This window comes from Polyodon spathula, chromosome 4, assembly GCF_017654505.1.
Source record: "Polyodon spathula isolate WHYD16114869_AA chromosome 4, ASM1765450v1, whole genome shotgun sequence".
Lineage (NCBI taxonomy): Eukaryota > Metazoa > Chordata > Actinopteri > Acipenseriformes > Polyodontidae > Polyodon > Polyodon spathula.
In genome coordinates, this window is record NC_054537.1 from 53,312,734 (window position 1) to 53,331,907 (window position 19,174).

General features: G+C 36.0%; 1 protein-coding gene across 1 annotated transcript in view; it reads left to right on the top strand.

The window, feature by feature from the left end:
- ulk4 (unc-51 like kinase 4) overlaps window positions 1-19,174 on the top strand; it is a 235,374-nt gene that overhangs the window by 36,792 nt on the left and 179,408 nt on the right. The window contains exon 18 of the mRNA XM_041248083.1: window positions 6,321-6,428. Within this exon, the coding sequence (XP_041104017.1) occupies window positions 6,321-6,428 (108 nt within the window). The remainder of the gene's footprint in view (window positions 1-6,320; window positions 6,429-19,174) is intronic.

A 19,174-nucleotide genomic window follows, 5' to 3' on the forward strand; every position in this document is an offset into this window, starting at 1 on the left:
CTTTTTTATTGGCTACACTTTGGGGTGATGCTGCTTGTGGGGTATGGCTTTCTCATTAAAATTTTAGTGTTTTTCCACAGAGGGGCTGATAACCTATCTAGGGATACCTAGATATTTAGTGAGCAAGGTGTCTACGGGGGGTAAATGGGGCATCAAAATATGTCTCCCCATGCGTTCTGTTTAGTGAGCAAGGCATTGTTAATCCAGCTTTTTAATTAATATTTTAGTTTTTCAAAGAGGGAGCGATTTTATCTTTTAAATGGTACCACTATATGTATTGAGTTAAAACACACGGAAAAATGACACGGTTCTTTGTAAACTAGCCTATACCGTGAATAAGGAACTGGAAATAAATGACGTGGTTATAAAACACACATTTGCTCAAATAAATATAAAATCACACATAGCTAATTGCTGTTAGACACGTGAGCTGTCTGCAGGGATGCAATTGTGGCATCCCTGTTTTATGGGCATGCTTTTCTTAGTCCTTAAATTAGAAGCCCGCAACTCAGACATAACAAAAGGGCAAACCGAAATCTACAGTTTATACAAAACAACATAAAGTCATTAGGTGGGGAGTGGACACAAGCAGAGACATTTTAAATATCAATGCAAAATCTCCCCTCATGCTACACATGAAAGGGGAAACTGCAATATAACAGAGATGTTGATGGTCCAGTTTGTTTACTTTTCAAAAAGCATATTTAAGAACAGGGTTAGAATTGCTTAGTTGCAGTTGTTGGACAACAAAATAAATCAAGCCTGTAGGTAAGTCTCTGCTATGCTTCCCAGGGTTTCTAAGTTGAATTGTTATCGCCTGATAGGATTGCAACACTATGGCTAGGTTTAGTTATATGTGTTTTTGCAGCTGTGTATTTAGAGTATCATACTAATCATTACATGACCACTAGCATTGTAACCTGAATGATGATTGACCCTTTCTGATGTGTGAATAAATAATTTAGATTTGTGCGACTTTCTGGTTCTTTCAGATTTAATTCTTAGTGAATGAAAATTGCCTGAACCTAGGCTAAATGTGTAAGCTATGAGTTTCGGAGACTAGAAGCTACTTCTTCTAACAATGTAAACAATGGTGGGTGTCCGCTATACACTATGTATATATTTTATTTAGACTTTAATAACAAAAAATAACTCTTTCATTTTAAATATCTCAACCTGTTCTATCAGTATAGCATCATTGTATTTCTAATTTAGAAGGAAGATGCGAGTGAGGAGACAATTCTGGTATTAGTTTATGTACTCCAAAAATATTATTGTTTTCAATCCATAAGTTGAATATGTTGTTCCTCAATGTGAGCAATATCATCACCACACAATTGACGCATTAATATACTATTTATTTTAAAAAATTGGCACACAAATTGTCCCGAATTATTGTAGCCCTGGCATTTATTTGAGACACCCGATCCAAAGTTTCATTTCATCTCCAATGTCACAGTCTTGCATCTTGTTTTGTGTAGTTGCTGTGGCATTGCAGGAAAACAGATATATTTGCTTGCTGTCTTGACTAAGGCACCAGTGAGGTTGCTATTTTGGAGATGAAAACCTCTTGAGGCATACAATCCTATTGGAGCTTCACTGCCACAGGAGCAGCGTGGCTCTCCAAATCTGATGCCTACTCTTCACACAAATCTGAAATTGCTTGCTTATTGAGACAGAAACATCTGACCATTTTGTCTTCTGGTAAGCTCAAAAGTGTCAGCCGGTGATGGCAGATCCTTTCACTATATGCCCTTGTTCTTCTACTAGCTCGTCTTTACAACCACTTCTAGTAGTAAATCCGCCATTGTGCCACTTGGAGGAGTTGGAGGCAACTATTAGCGTTTTATTGACTCAGATGTTAGTTACACTAACTTGAAGCTGGTGTAACTTTTGACAAGTGGCGTGCTGTTTGCACGCTGTGTAACCAACATGAAACTTGGCAGGTATCATCCTGTGTAGATTACAGTTCAGATGCAAAAATTGCGCTCCTGTGTCAGGCCTGTCGTATTTTTTGGAAAAACTTTTGGAACTGGTGAGCCAATCTGATCTGAAACTTTGCATATGTCATCAGCAACCAAACCTGCTTCAAGTTTGCCAAGTAGAAGTTGCTGCGATACATTTTATTATCAAAATGGCTGCCACCAAATTAGCCAAAAACACGCCCCAAACATCAAACTGCTTCTGTTTGCACACCATTTAACCAACTAACTCCTAACTTGGTAGATGTCATCCTGGGGTGTTCTTTCGTAAAAACAAGATTGTGGCCAGACCTACATTTCGTTCTTAAATTTAAAACCGCTGCAGTTGAACATGGTTTAGTTGATTAACTCCAAACTTTTAAAAGCATCATCCCTGTCAATACAGTAGACTTTTCAAAAATGGTGTTGGTGTGTATACCAATATAGCTACCTGACACATTTCTTTAAAAACTTTTCAAAATCTTCGGTCAAATGTAAAACTAGCTTATAACTAATTACAAAGTGTAGATAGGTTAATGGTTACTGTACAACACATTTAGGAACTCATATATAGTATGTATGCTCTATCCAAAAATCACCTTGCCTGTGACCTTTGACCTCTCCTTAAGTTAAAATGTAAGATTAGCTTATAAGTCCTTATAGTGTGTAGATAGGGTCATGGTTATTATGGTATTTAAAGTTAATTAACTAATGCAGTATTTTGAATTGAAACTGCTCCATAAATGTCATCTGTTGCTGATACTTGTGCTGCAATGCTAGAGCTTGCCAAAATTCCTAACTGGTGCTAAGCTTGGAATCCGAAATACTGCCTGGCAGTTTTAGTTTAATAAATATATACACACACACACATACACACATACACGCACGCTAATATTAATAAATATGTATAAGTCTGCATGTAAGAAGAATCACATCATCCTTGTCTGGCATGTCAATTTATGCAATGCCCTGAGTTGCATCTCGTTGTCCGGGCAATGTGACGCTGTGCGGCAGATCTCCACTCCGTCCACCCATTGAAAAAACGTAGCGAAGGCATGCAATTGAAGAAATTAATCATCCTGATGAAACAGAGCGAGCAGGCCAACTCACAGCTGCCACCTTGCAGTAAAGGAGGGCAAAGAAATGGTTATTTTCTGAAACTAGAGAATCTGATTTGATTGAAGCAGAGAGAGAAATTGATACTTTAGTGCAAAAATTGCTGTCAACTCCATTTAGTGCAGGAGATTATGCAACTAAAGAAGAAATCATAAGAAACAGACCACCGAAACTGAAGTTAAAGAGCATGTACAAGAAAGCAGGGAAAGAGTTGAAATGGTATTTCAGAGAAGTGGTGTACAAGTGTGAGTGGATCTGTGGATGAGGGGAGACAAACAAGCGATTCTGCTGGCTATGTCTCCTTTTCGTTAACTAGGAGTGTGTGGAATAAGGCTGGATACCACGATTTAAACAATTAACACAGTGTCTCAAACATAATGAGACTAACCAGCAACACCTAACTGTGTTTATGCAGTTCCGATGATTTGGACAACCTTGCATTGATCTGCAGTTAAAAAAAAAACAATGGACACTCATAAAACACAATGAAAAAGTCAGAATCATACTCAGAATCGTAACTGGATTTCTACAGTTTAGTCACTGAGGAGTTGAGTAGGTGGTTGACTCCTTTTGATCTTTGTGGAATTTTGCTTTTGTACATTCTACTACAATGCCTTTTGTTCTTTGTTCTTTTAGAAGTAACATTTTGCTTGTGGCTTTTAGTGTCTAATAAATGAAGAAAAAACAAGATTTGTGTACCTTAATATTAAGAGTTTGCACTTTTATTGGGGTTGCCAACATTTTCACTGGGACCCCCGCAATTATCCCCGGGACCTTCAGTATTTTTAGTTGAGAGTCCTGGACCCTCAATGGGGATAAAAGTTTTAGAGAGTCCTGTTTACATAATTTAAGACTTACACCATTGTTCTTTGTAAATTATACAAAGATCTTTGTATATTCTTAGTAAACAGTTTGATGGGATAAGTCTGAACTTCTGTTTGCATATCTTCTGAGAAATTGTTTATTTCCCAGTGTTCTTGGTTGCTGTACAATCTACAGTGTTGAAATGTAAATATTGCAATTAAAAATGAGGATCTCTTTGATAGAAAAAAGTGTGCTTGAAGAATATTGTACTTTGCCATTTTGTGTTTGAAATGCTTAAACATGTGCAAGGAAATGTAAACAAAACATCAAAGAATGCTAAAATGCATTTTAGTTAATTACTAAAAAATTAAATTTTTATTTGATGTACTATCTGCATTATCCCCCATTTATATGGCTTTCAATTAGTAAACATGGTTACATTTCCATAAACGATCTGAGTAATGAAGGTTATAGATTAAGAAATGATTAGGCTTTATATATCCTAGACAGGGACCAAATCAAAACTTTGACAACCCGCTAATCACACTTAACAAAACTATTTAATAGAGTTTTCTTTTTATGAGTAGAAGAAATAAGATACTTACAAAAAAAAAAAAGAACATGCTATTAAATACAGTTTTGTTAAGTACGATTAGCGGGTTGTCAAAGTTTTGATTTAGTCCCAGCCCTAGTGTGTTTGTAGACCTACACAGCTTACATCCTATTGCTTTGTGTTTTTTTTTTTTTTTTTTTTTTTTAATATAGTAGTAATTCCTCCTTTGTCCTAACTATTTTTTTAAAATTTAAATCAGCAGCTTTCATATCCAACTGTTGTAGGGATCAGTACCAGGGCTTCTGTTGTTGACCTGTGCTCACACCAAGAGGCAAGGACTGGCAACTCTCCAGGGAGCCACTGATCACAAATTTACTCTAAGATGAGATGACTGGCTTTGTTTTAGGGGGGCACTGAAAAATTACCAGACACCTCATGGCTGTGGGGTAGCTGGCACTGCCAAGCACAGACCACAGGAAGTCTCAGCTGGAGTTACTGGAGGATGCAAGGGCAGCGATCAGTGCAAAAGAGTTGTGTGTGTATGTGCAGGATGGATGCCTATTTATTTAAATAAGTGCTATTCAAAATTGCATAGCGGCCTTTTGTGCTTTGAAGGAAACTATTTACAATGATTGGCAGCATGCAAGTAAGTATGAGCACCATATACAAATCCTACCGTACTGGAATGTTCTCTAGTGCATGTTCATAATGTTTGGTAACAGGATTGGTAAACACAATAATATTCAAACATGTTGCTACTTATAATAAGCCAAAATGAACTCTTTCTTTGTATGAGTGTTTTGTCCGTTTTTGGATCTCTTTTATACAGTGCGTCGAGATTCCTCCTGAATTTACCCTTTAATGCTGCTAATTAGGTGTCAAGTTGGAAAGGGTTCCTGGGCAGTGGGATATTTGTCCCAACCCCCCGGTGCCTCTAGCTGAAATCCAGACATTACTCTTGACACTAAAATCAATAGAGTATGGGATTCAAACCCATTTACCTTGAGACGGTTGGCTACATCCTCAACCTTGCAAGATGTGCTATATGTATTAGCTATAATTATAGTTTACTTGAATCTGGCCCAAGAACTGTTATAAGCACAATTATCATGGGATTTATTGCTTTCTGACTGGTAACCTTTCTGTTGAACTCAGTGCAATTATATGTGTTTTATTTATTTTATTTTTTTACTCTGCAGGGTGTTAGTCAGTGCGTGTATCAATTGATTGATGCTACAAAATTGAGGGTGCTTTATGTATGTGTATATGTGTTCTATTCATCAATATATCTTGTTGATTTTGGAAACATTACATTAAATAAAATTCATTGCAAAGGTAAAATCTGTGTTTTTTTTTCTGTACTAAATAAATAATTATCTTTGACATACTAATTATCATATGTAAAGAGCAACTGTTGAATGTAGGCAGATATATTTATGACTTTATTTCCTCATAACTGAACTCACAATTGTTTGTTATCGTAAATATTTTATTTCAGCACATAAAGTTGTGCATGTGTTTCATAATCTATTGGTTTATTTGAAAATGTTATGCTGGATAGATCCACTACTCAGTATGTAGTTGTCACATGTGCAGTTTTGCTAATGCAAACATATATGTTCAGTTTATAAAATAAACTTTACCAATAAAAATAAACTTTACCAATAAACATAACTCATGAAATGGCTAACAAGGACGTAATCTGCAGTGTAGTCAAAGCCTGGAAAGATAGTTCAGACCAGGCTTACAGCCCTTATCTGCCACTGCTGTGCTTACTATATATTGATCCAGTCACTGAAGCAACTAATAACTCTTTCTGCTTGAAAAGTAACATTGGATTGGAGTTAATAATAATATTGTGCTTTCTTCTCTAATTGTACTCGCAGGCAGTCACCGTGCTCACTGAGTTGGTAAGAGAAAACTTCAGAAACAGCAAACTGAAACAGTGCCTGTTGCCGTCACTGGGAGAACTGCTTTACCTAATTGCAAATCAGGTTATACTTTTTTTTTTTTCTACAAGTGTAGTATTTATATTACAATATAGATTCATTTGTGGGATTTAAATATATATATATATATATAGTGACAGGATCTGTTTTGTGGCTGCCTTTGCACAGCTACAATGTAATGTGTTTGATTGGGAATTGAGCTAGTATCAGAATCACCTGGCACTGATGTAAATAAGTACACCTGCCTGTAATTAGCAGGCAGATATTTAAACAGGTCTTTAAGGCGTGTCAAGGTGAAGGCTAAGGCCTGGGGAGAGACGTGTGTGCAGACTGCAAACAAGTAAAGTATGTGTTTTGTTGAACCAGTAAATGGAGTAGCTGTCCAGTGATAGTTTAAAAACTTGGGCAAAGTTTAGTTAGTACTCCTGGGTGGATTATGTTTTGAAAACCTAAATAAATATACAGGCATCACCCTGTTTTGCAAAATATCTGTGGTCCAGTGTTCATTTGCACAAATATATATATGTGTGTGTGTGTGTGTGTGTGTGTATATATATATATATATATATATATATATATATATATATATATATATATATATATATATACACACACACACACACACACACACACACACACACACACACAGTAGATGACAGTTATTAGCAACCCCGATAAAGACAACTTTCAGTTATTAACAGCATTTTCCCAAAAACCAATCCCATCCTACAGACTTGAATGTTAATGGAATTATTGACAACTTTATTACTAGTTTCCAGTGTTACAGAGCTCAGTTGCATGATCTATATGCATACTTCATGCAGCTTTTATAACACACTGACTTTGTAACTGCGTATTTCTGGCGGACTCATGGCTACGGAACTCATTGTTTATGTTTGCTTTACTCATTGTAAGGACAATTGTAGCACATCGTTGTGCAGTACTATTTAAGCCTGCTCCTTTTTCTTGTTTGTTTTACAGGCACGCGATGTAAACAGTTCTTTGTTTGGGTATTTCGTGTTTCTCATGTTAATTTTTTAACACGAACATTTGACATACTTGTATTTAAGTGCCATATTTGTACAACTACATAATACATCTTTCCATATACCAAACACTTGAAAATGGGGGCTTTTCGCTTGTTGGCAACTTTTTGCTGTGAACCGAGAGGTTGTTAATAAGCGGCATCTACTCTGTGTGTGTGTGTGTGTGTATATATATATATATATATATATATATATATATATATATATATATATATATATAATATATATATATATATATATATACCTGATGTGTATTAATTCATATATTGAACCTGATGAAGGCACGGTAGTGTCGAAACACATTGTTTGTTTTTAAGAGATTTTTTTGAAGAACATAAACCGCAGGAGTTAAATAATTAAACGTTTTGAAGCAGGGTGACAAGAGTGCGACCATGAATGTCTCTATGGAAACTCTTTTGGTAAGCCATCAAAACAAAGTTTGGCTGAAAGAATTTTGAACATTTGCATTACCGTAGAGGCTCTACTTTCATTAAATGTAATTGCCTTATACTGGTCAGTACCTCGTCAATGTCAAACATTGTAGTGCACAAATGACCTTTCTTGTTTATATATATATATATATATATATATATATATATATATATATATATATATATATATATATATATATATATATATATATATATACACACACAGAGAGAGAGAGAGAGAGAGAGAGAGAGAGAGAGAAAACAGTGGTCGGCACGGGTAGAAAATCCAGAACAGGTACCAGCTGTGAAAAAATATCCTGGTACCCAGATCTTTTTCAGGTAATGATTAAAAAAAAAAAAAAAAAAAAAACATCATATTGTTGTAAGTGCATAATGCATATTTAAATACTATATAGTGCACATACATTTAGTCCCTTCAGATCTGTAGACTTGTGTAACCTTTTTTAGTACTGGAAACATCAAAATAACAATAATAAAATATATGTTTAAATACAGTTGTTAATGTTAAATGCACTTCATGCTGCGGGATTCTTTGCAACATATATTGGCCATATTCCATTTTTGTTAACATGGCTATTACGTTAAGTTTCAAAGCTAATGCAGTTGTACAGCACTACTATTACGTTATGGACTATCGCAATAGCTACCGCAAATTAAGCCAGCTGGGTTTTGGCAGTAGTCGCAAAAGAGCATCTGTTTGGTTAACAATAAAATGCCGTTCCTGAATCACTAAATTCTGTCTTGTGAATACATATTGATGGTATCCTAGGAAAGCATTGGGTGGAATTTCCTTACCAACCTAAAACATAGTAAAACAAGACAGGGGTAATTAAACCTCTAATACATACACACACATATATATATATATATATATATATATATATATATATATATATATATATATATATATATATATATACACACATACAGTACTGTACAAAAGTTTTAGGCAGGTGTGAAAAAATGCTGTAAAGTAAGAATGCTTTCAAAAATAGATTATTTATCGATTAACTAATTGCAAAGTGAGTGAACAGAAGAAAAATCTACATCAAATCCATATTTGGTGTGATCACCCTTTGCCTTCAAAACAGCATCAATTCTTCTAGGTACACTTGCACAAAGTCAGGGATTTTGTAGGCATATAGTCAGGTATATGATTAAACAATTATACCAAACAGGTGCTAATGATCATCAATTCAATATGTAGGTTGAAACACAATCATTAACTGAAACAGAAACAGCTGTGTAGGAGGAATAAAACTGGGTGAGGAACAACCAAACTCAGCTAACAAGGTGAGGTTGCTGAAGACAGTTTACTGTCAAAAGTCATACACCATGGCAAGACTGAGCACAGCAACAAGACACAAGGTAGTTATACAGCATCAGAAAGGTCTCTCCCAGGCAGAAATTTCAAGGCAGACAGGGGTTTCCAGATGTGCTGTCCAAGCTCTTTTGAAGAAGCACAAAGAAACGGGCAACGTTAAGGACCATAGACGCAGTGGTCGGCCAAGGAAACTTACTGCAGCAGATGAAAGACACATCATGCTTACTTCCCGTCGCAATCGGAAGATGTCCAGCAGTGCCATCAGCTCAGAATTGGCAGAAAACAGTGGGACCCTGGTACACCCATCTACTGCCCGGAGAAGTCTGGTCAGAAGTGGCCTTCATGGAAGACTTGCGGCCAAAAAGCCATACCTCTGACGTGGAAACAAGGCCAAGCGACTCAACTATGCACGAAAACACAGGAACTGGGGTGCAGAAAAATGGCAGCAGGTGCTCTGGACTGATGAGTCAAAATTTGAAATATTTGGCTGTAGCAGAAGGCAGTTTGTTCGCCGAAGGGCTGGAGAGCGGTACACGAATGAGTGTCTGCAGGCAACAGTGAAGCATGGTGGAGGTTCCTTGCAAGTTTGGGGCTGCATTTCTGCAAATGGAGTTGGGGATTTGGTCAGAATTAATGGTCTCCTCAATGCTGAGAAGTACAGGCAGATACTTATCCATCATGCAATACCATCAGGGTGGCATCTGATTGGCCCCAAATTTATTCTGCAGCATGACAACAACCCCAAACATACAGCGAAAGTCATTAAGAACTATCTTCAGCGTAAAGAAGAACAAGGAGTCCTGGAAGTGATGGTATGGCCCCCACAGAGCCCTGATCTCAACATCATCGAGTCTGTCTGGGATTACATGAAGAGAGAGAAGCAACTGAGGCTGCCTAAATCCACAGAAGAACTGTGGTTAGTTCTCCAAGATGTTTGGGCCAACCTACCTGCTGAGTTCCTTCAAAAACTGTGTGCAAGTGTACCTAGAAGAATTGATGCTGTTTTGAAGGCAAAGGTTGGTCACACCAAATATTGATTTGATGTAGATTTTTCTTCTGTTCACTCACTTTGCATTTAGTTAATTGATAAATATAAACTATTAACATGTCTATTTTTGAAAGCATTCTTACTTTTACAGCATTTTTTCACACCTGCCTAAAACTTTTGCACAGTACTGTGTGTGTGTGTGTGTGTGTGTGTGTGTGTGTGTGTATATATATATATATATATATATATATATATATATATATATATATATATATATATATAAATGTTATTAAAATTGATAACCCTGGACTGATATGAATGATAGCTCGAAATACATTTAAATTGTTCAGTATGTGTTCTCTATGCCATGCGCCATACAGCAACACATTTGTAGAACTCATTTTTGCTGCGGCGGTGGGGTGGGGAGAGGAGTTTGGGTTGGGTTGTTGATTTAAGTGGCCCGCTCTGCGGCTGCCCGCAGGACATTTGGCCCACCATGATAGTTAGTTGCCGACCCCTGATCTACACATTACAGGTGTAGTACGCTCAAAACACTCAAGCAAAAAAAAAAACACTTGAGTGTTTTCAACGTACTGTACTTCTATGTTGAAAACAACACAGTACGTACAGTCGTCCTAAAACCCGTCCAGAGGCACCCAGGGGGTGACCAGAATATTTAAATGCCCAGAATCTTGACAGCCCTATAAACTCATGATAAAACGTCCTTATATAGTGAAAATTAATGCTTATATTGATTGGAATGCTATTATGTAGCATGAGAAGTACAAGTATGTGCATTTCTTTGTTCTTGCTTCCTGCTCTACTCTCTGCCCTTTTAATATAATGTTTCCGTAACGGAATAGGTCAACCTTGTAAATGTGTATTTCTGTACCATTGCCATAACGTTATAGCCCGCTTTGGGTGCTTTATATTTACAACATTACACACAATATACAAGTGTATTTACAAGCGCAGATACATATTACAGAGAACAATGTTGAAATACAGTAAATTAATAGACATTTCATTTTCTTGTTTCTTAGAGGGATTCTTCCGCTTAAATGGTTTTAAAATTAGACCACAAACATAAGTTGAACATAATATCCTAAAATTAACCCTTTACTGCATAATAATACATTTTAAAAAGATGCTACATTCGAGTCCCCTTGTATATTGAATATTGCAACGATGTTTTGATAATGCCATGGAACTATAGCAATACATCTCCAAAAAATAACCGACACATATCAATTCTTGCTTTGGAAGGACATATTGGGGTGAAAAATAAATTTATAAGAATGTTGAGAAACTGGGCTTGAATAGTGATTGTGGCTGTCTAGTGCCTGCAGCGAAATATGTTTCTTGTGATCAGTTTTGTACCAGGGGCAAAAAACCCTTTTTATTATTTATATCTTTTTTTTTTAATATACTTAATTGTGTTCATGTGTTTGTCATATGGTCAGCTCTTATTAGATGTATCCATGTTTGAAATTACTGATTTATAATTCTGTAATACCCTTAATAGGTTTTTACATTTTTAAGACATGGTTGCCGTAAAACAAAAAATAAAAAAGTACTCCCGCCTCCGGGCTTCTCGGGTTGTTGCGTGTTTGTAGAATGAAAACACGAACAGCGGAGGGCGAGGGCGATCCTTCAGCCAGATCTATAACAACACAAACAACACAAATTATCCGAAGCAAGTCTGCTGTTCATAAACCCCGACTGAGTGTGGTGAATTAGGGAGTGAATACATGAGTCAAGCCGATGGACTAAACACTTAGCATACATTTTTATGTCTGCATTCAAGAGACAATGGATGATAGCTAGGACATTCTAAAGGATGCTTCCCCTTTTTCAAAAGAAGAGTGATCAACACAGACTTCTAGTCTCTCTGAAAGGAATTGATTTCTAACAAATAATTAATTGGCTTAATTGCTTGAGCATTCAGCATGTTCATAATAAAGCTGTCTAGATGTATGCAAAATAAATTCTGATGTATTTCTAGACGGCTTTTTATGTCTGGCTTTTAAAGCATGCAATCAGTCTGTTTTGGAACTACAAAAGCTGAACTTGAGTTGCGATTCAACGTGTCTAAAGCCAGGAACACACTGTCCGATGCGATCTTTTCATCTCTCACTATTAATAATAAATAAATCATGGTTATAACACCAGTTTTTGGTAACGCTTTATACTGCGTGGCATAAATTAATATTAAATAGATATGCAATTGCATATTAAATTAATGTTAAATTAATATTTAATAGATATGCAGTTGATATAAAATTACACTCAATTACTCCTTGTTACTTTTCATTAACTGTATTTAAATTTAAAACATGTAAACAAAGGGAAATTATTACATATTTTCAAGGTTAACAAAACTTAATATAAATGGATGTTTAATATTAATTTAATATTAATTTATGCCACACAATATAAAGCTTTACCCAGTTAAGTACTGTATTCTGTAAACATTTTGTTTAATAGTTAACATTATATACAAACCAATAGCATACCGTGTGTGTGTGTATGTATTAATAGAGAGAATACATGTGTGTCTGTCTCCAGGCATGTGAATGCGGTGAACTCATTGGTTGCTGACTTTAAGACTTGCAAGTGGGTGTGACGCTGCCCGAGGCGAGGGAATTGCATCGCAAAATATTATACATGTTTAAACTTTGCGAGCCAATTGAAATCAATTAGCCGATCCTGTAAAATCGCATCGCAAAGCATAACATGCTGCCCAATGCTTAACGTCCTCCTTTAGCCAAGTAATCTGCTGTAATCTAGATTTGCAAAGCATATGAGATCGTACAACTTTGAATATGACATTTCGTTACCTCCCATACAGTATGGTGGGGGAGTCACCTCTGAGGACAAATAAAGTGCCAGGAATTTTCCTAAACTCTCTGTTAAATGCATAATAAAAGCTTTATCCTGCAACAGAAAAGTATTAAACCTCCAGCGCTTCGCCTGTCTTATCTCATGAATAAAACTGGCAGTGTCTGACACAGGGGCGTGGTCCGAGATTAATATATTTTGGATCTCTGTGGACCTCACAAACCGCCAAATATTACAGGGTACAAGAATAGTATCGATTCTGCTATTAGTTTTATTCCTGCCTGATAAAAACGTACAATCACGTGTAGAGAGGTTCTGAATCCTTCAGGGTCACAAATCAATAAATCTTTAGCAAATGAGTTTAATAATTGAGTAGTTTTAGAGAATGTGTGGATGAAGGGTGGGATGTGTCTAACACTGGATTCTAACACTGAATAGCTGATTTAAATCTCCCGCCAATATAACAGGGATATTCCCCAATGAAGCTAATGCATGTTTCACCTGGTCGAAAAACTGTGTGTCAAAGATATTTGGTGCATAGGGAACGGCAACACAGACCTCTACGTTATTCAACAAAGTAGTCACTCTGCTCTGAATCATTACCAAGGTTCAGCTGTCTCTTGGCAAGAATATTCAACACAGCCCAACACAGTTGAGAACTTTATTTATTACAATTAAGTGTTGTACCTCAGTAAACAACAATGTTAGCTATCAAATTAACTGCAGTCCATGTTGATTCAACCAGCAGCACAGATTTCAGCCAATGAATAGGAGTGATCACACAGCATGTGTGTCTTCAGTTACAAACTCAAACTGATATATATATATATATATATATATATATATATATATATATAATATATATATATATATACTTATGTTTGAGCATCAAAAGAAACTTATCACTTGTATTTGATATATATATATATATATTATATATATGGATATATATATATATATATATATATAATATATTGTGCTGCTTAACAATTGACATCACGAAGATGCTGCAAAATGATCTGTCGATCTTGGGCAGGTGTTGTGACTCTTAGTCTCCCAGTTCGTGGCCTGTCATTGACAGAGTGTGTCTGAATAGGTTTAACAGGTCCACGACGTGCTGCAAACTTTTTGTTATTTTCTGTGATTTTCTTTTGCTTCTATTCAAGTTGCAATTTTTAGTCTGAAAATCAGGTTAGAATATGTTTTTTTTTTTAATAGCATTTTGTGCCGTTTTTATTAATTGCAGAAATCAAAGCCAAATGAACAAAAATAAAACAAAACCTGAATCCGTTTTTGGAGCTCTATCTAAGCTGTTCAGGAACCTAACTAACAACTTGGACAGCTTGGCTGTTTACCAGTTACAAAACCACTTTTACACGATTACACATAATAATGCAGAAAAGGTTTACACAGTACCTTTTCATTACTGACATCCTCTAGGCTTCATACTGACTGCTGACTGCCCAGAACAAACATTTTTTCCTGGTTTTAAATACCTCAGGCAGGTGGCATTAATTTATTATTAGTGCCAGGTATAACACATCCTGGCTCCCTCCTGTGGTATCCTGGGGAATGTAGTCTTTTGGCCCCTCCTTCATTACATATTTTCCCCTTCCTCCCCCTGGTCTGTTACAATGTCTCTGCTATCTTGTGTTTTCTCTAGTCTCATAGCATTTCATACCAATCATTTTGGGATTCATGTTATTAAGTGTGTGTAGTGCTTCTCATGCACTGAAGCACATCATAAGTCCCTGCAGGGGGTCCCCAAGTGGCACACCTGGTGGAAGTGCAGCTGCGCATTGTTCAGGGTGAGTCATACAGTACAGGTTCACGTCCTGGGTTCCTCATGGTAATGCGCGAGGTGGCCGTGCCCGAGGCTTGTGGCATTCCAGTTGATCTGCTATATTGCCTTGTGACAGCTTTGGTGTTTCTACCCATGAGGTAATGGTTACATCTCATACTTGATAGGGAACGCTAGATTTTTACCATAACCCTGGTTCCCTGAAATATAACCATTAACCTTCAAGGTCGCTGCGTCCGTGATTGCAGCAGGCTTGAAGGAAAAATGATAATGAGATTTGTGCGTGCAGTCTGTTTATGCCCTTGGGGGTGGGCACGACTGCATCACAGGCTCTGACGAGAAGTCTTCATTATATCTATTCAGGTTATAGGATCTCTAGAGATAAATACCCATGAGGTAATGGTTACATTTATATTTCAGGAAACCAGGTAATAACCTAACATTAGGTCAAGTCTGATTTATGGGTATAATGTAAAAAAAAAACCTTTTGTAGCAGTAAGGCCCAGGGAACACAGCCACTTTTTCAGGAACAGCGGCTTGAGACCTGGTTCCAGTAGAGTGGGATACCTAGTTTGAGCATGATTTAAAATGGCTTCTGGAAAACATCTGGTAGCTGCAAGAGTAAATGTGTTTTACTATGTTACTGAAATTTTCAGACAGTAAATTAGTTTCAGTCAGTTTGTCAATGAAGAAAACTAAAGAGGGCCAGCTAGGGACTGATTCAACTACACGATTAGAGCGTCATGTTTTATATTTATTTTGTAAAGATATGTTTTCAAAGGTCAGTTGTTGAAAATTAGCTGTCAGTATAGTGTTTGTTTTTTGTTGTATTTTTTTTTCTTAAATCAAGTTAATATTACAGTTTGGCACAGTAAAATGGATTGCTTCAGTTTGTTTCCTTGTTCTTCTAGTATTATGTTATTGCTGTTATATTTAAGTCACCTCAAGATGTATTACTGTTTAGTCCATAACGAGACATTTTCATATTCGAACAACACAAAACAACACTTTCATTAATTAGTAGGTGTTTTGTGTGTGAACAAAGTGAGCAAGTGAAAATTATGTAATATTAATTGTCTGTGATTGACATATCCAACAGTACAACTGACAGATATATTTTGCTTTGAGTGTGAAATAATATTTTAAACTGCAAGATTGTTACATTTTAGACAAAAATTATTATTTCTTGGAATCTTTTTAAGGCATTCGTCCGTGTGTTTAGTCTTTCTTAAGATAACAGTAATACATACTGTATGTAAAAACAATTTAAAAATGCTATGGGACACTATACAATAAGCAATATCTTAAAGCAATCTTAGCTAAAATGGTGCCCAAAGTCTCCCCAAGTCTCCCTTGGTGTGCCATGTACTCTCCTGAAACCAAGTTCCAAGCCACAAAGTGGCTTTGTGTTCCCAACTCATATCTCTGAGACCATTTATATCAATGCTGCTTGCAAAATATGTTGTAGATCTTGAAATTGACCTCTGACCCATTATGGCTGCAACTATTATTTGGGTTTCAGAGATAGTAAAGACTGCTTCATTTGGGTACATAACTATAGTTTATGATTGTCTCAACCAACTTCTGCTTGTAAAATGGCATATTGCTTCAACCTCTGGCCACATTAATAACACAGACCAGATTGTTTCTTTATATTTGGCACATAGCAACCGTGTTCTATTTTATTTCCTAACACAACTGTAAATCATAAGAGCTTTAATAAATTTCTAAACAAATGTATTTACTATATCCCTGGTATATGGATCTGGAATATGAATTTAAGTACATATCATAAGTCTTGTGTGACCTTTTGTAATACTATGTATTGTATGCATTCAGTATAAATGGGCAACAAAGACAAGAAGCAATTTCTGCTTGCACAAGAAGCAATATGTAAATCAACAGCTGTTAACTCTACTAAGAGAATGCATCTTTGTGTGTGGAAATAAGTATGTTCTGATTCTCATTAAACAAAATGACAGAAAAACTTTTTACCAAAATATGTTCACAAACTATAAATGTAATAAGTTTCACTTAAATGTCTTTGAATCACATTAAGAGCATTTTATACAACCCAAGGGTGCTGTGCTTTCACAGTTCTTGACTCAGACTGAAGGAAAGTTGTAGTTTCTGGTTGCCCCACACCTGCTGTGTAAAAGTAGAATGAGGTAAAGCAGTAATTCAATTTTTTTTTTTTTTATTATTATTATGACTGAGAATATGCAATTAGTGAAAAAGTATTATTTGGTACAAATAAATAAATGCATAATTTTATTTATTAACTTTGAAAAGGTTTACATTGAAAATCAGAGAAAATATTACTGCTTGTCTGAATAACTGGCCCTCATTAGAAACCAATCTGCCTGTAACTAATATTTAAGTGGTAACTATAGAGTACATCTATATTTATCACTTAAAGTAGAGAAAATCGAAGACAGGGTCAAGGTTTTTTTGTTTTTTTAACTAGTGAGGAAGGTGGTTGTCTCCAAGTACACTATATGCATCTAGTTTTATACCGTAAAACTTAAATTAAACGCCTCTGTCATTTATTTACAATATTTGACAGCAGACCCGGCGTGTTTTGGAGACCGGCATTTACATTGGATGTCTAGCTTCACATGCATCATTCAATCATTGACAAGCCGCTAACACACAACCTTGTAGTAACATCGTAACTGAATTTAAAGGTTGTGTGTCATTGGGATAACAAAAACATTGTATTGTACATCCTAAAGTATAAAGTGAAAGTATTATTACAGCCTTTTTATATACACTGGTTAACAACGATACAGTATGCAAAATGTTGGAAAATGAACAAGCAGAATTACACATTTGTATTTAAAAACGGAATTAGATCTACCATTGTTAATAATAATAACAATAATAATAAATAATAATAATAATAAGCCACAGTTAAAACCACTAAAAGACAGCCCTGTAGATATCAGAAGACAGGCGTATAGGCCACGCTTACAGAATAATAATAATAATAATAATAATAATAATAATAATAATAATAATAAACTTCTAAAATGTTTTTTTTTTATCAAAAATAATTTACTGTTTTAATCTCAAACTTGTACATTACTAATACAACAAAGCACGTTAAAATACACCAAGAACTTTGTATCTGGCCTACTTTCAGCACACGCTTAAATTTATCAAACTTTTAATAACGTAATAACAGTATTAAACAAATATGCATTACATGTAAGCATACCTTAAATGACGTTTTCTATTATTAGTAGTAGTAGTGTTAGTATTATTGTTTCTTAATCCTGAGAGTCACTTTCATCACTGTCAGTTCATTTATAGAGACCTGGCGTTTATTTACGGTATTTGCCAGCAGACCCTGCGCATATTAGACTGGCGATTATTATTTTTAAGTTTTAAATTAACGGTAAATAAAAAGCACTTATAGGAAGTGCTTTGGTCTTTCCTTTTAAAATAATATAAACAAGTCAGTTGCATGCTGCCTCCACTCTGAGTCTGACTTCAAGCAAATCATGTACCTTATTTTGTGTTACTGCTTTGTGATGTTCCTGTATAGCAGAAGTGGACAGTGTTTGTACATCTCAGGTTATGCAGATTTGGAATCCTAACAAATCCAATTGCACAAGTACCCCACAACTTCTAAGTGAAAAAAATATTCTAGAAATTTGTAGAAAATTAATTAAAAATAAAAACTGAAATAGCTTGGTTGGATAAGTGTCCACCCCCTTGTAATAGCAATCTCCACCTGTGTTAAAATGTAGTGATTCACATGATTTCAGGATAAATTCAGCAGTTCCTGTAGGTTCCCTCTGCTGGGTAGTGCATTTCAAAGCAAAGACTCAACCAAGACGGACCAAGGTGCTTTCAAAAGAACTCTGGGACAAAGTTGTTGAAAGGCACAGATCAGGGGATGGGTATAAATGAATATCAAAGGCTTTGAATATCCCTTGGAGCACAGTCAAGACGATTATTAAGAAGTGGAAGGTGTATGGCACCACCAAGACCCTGCCTAGATCAGACCGAGCAAGAAGGAGACCGATCAGAGAGGCTACCATGAGGCCAATGGCAACTTTGCAAGAGATATAGGCTTTTATGGCCAAGATGGGTCAAAGTGTGCATGTGACAACAATATCCCAAGCACTCCACAAATCTGGCCTGTATTATATTCAAGAAAGCCCACCTTGAATCCTGTGTTGAAGTATGCAAAAAAAAACTCAGGAGATTGTGTAGCCATGTGGCAAAAAGTTATGTGGTCTGACGAAACTAAAATGGAACTTTGCCTAAATGCAAAGCGTTATGTTTGGCGCAAACCCAACACAGTGCATCACGCAAAGAACACCATCCC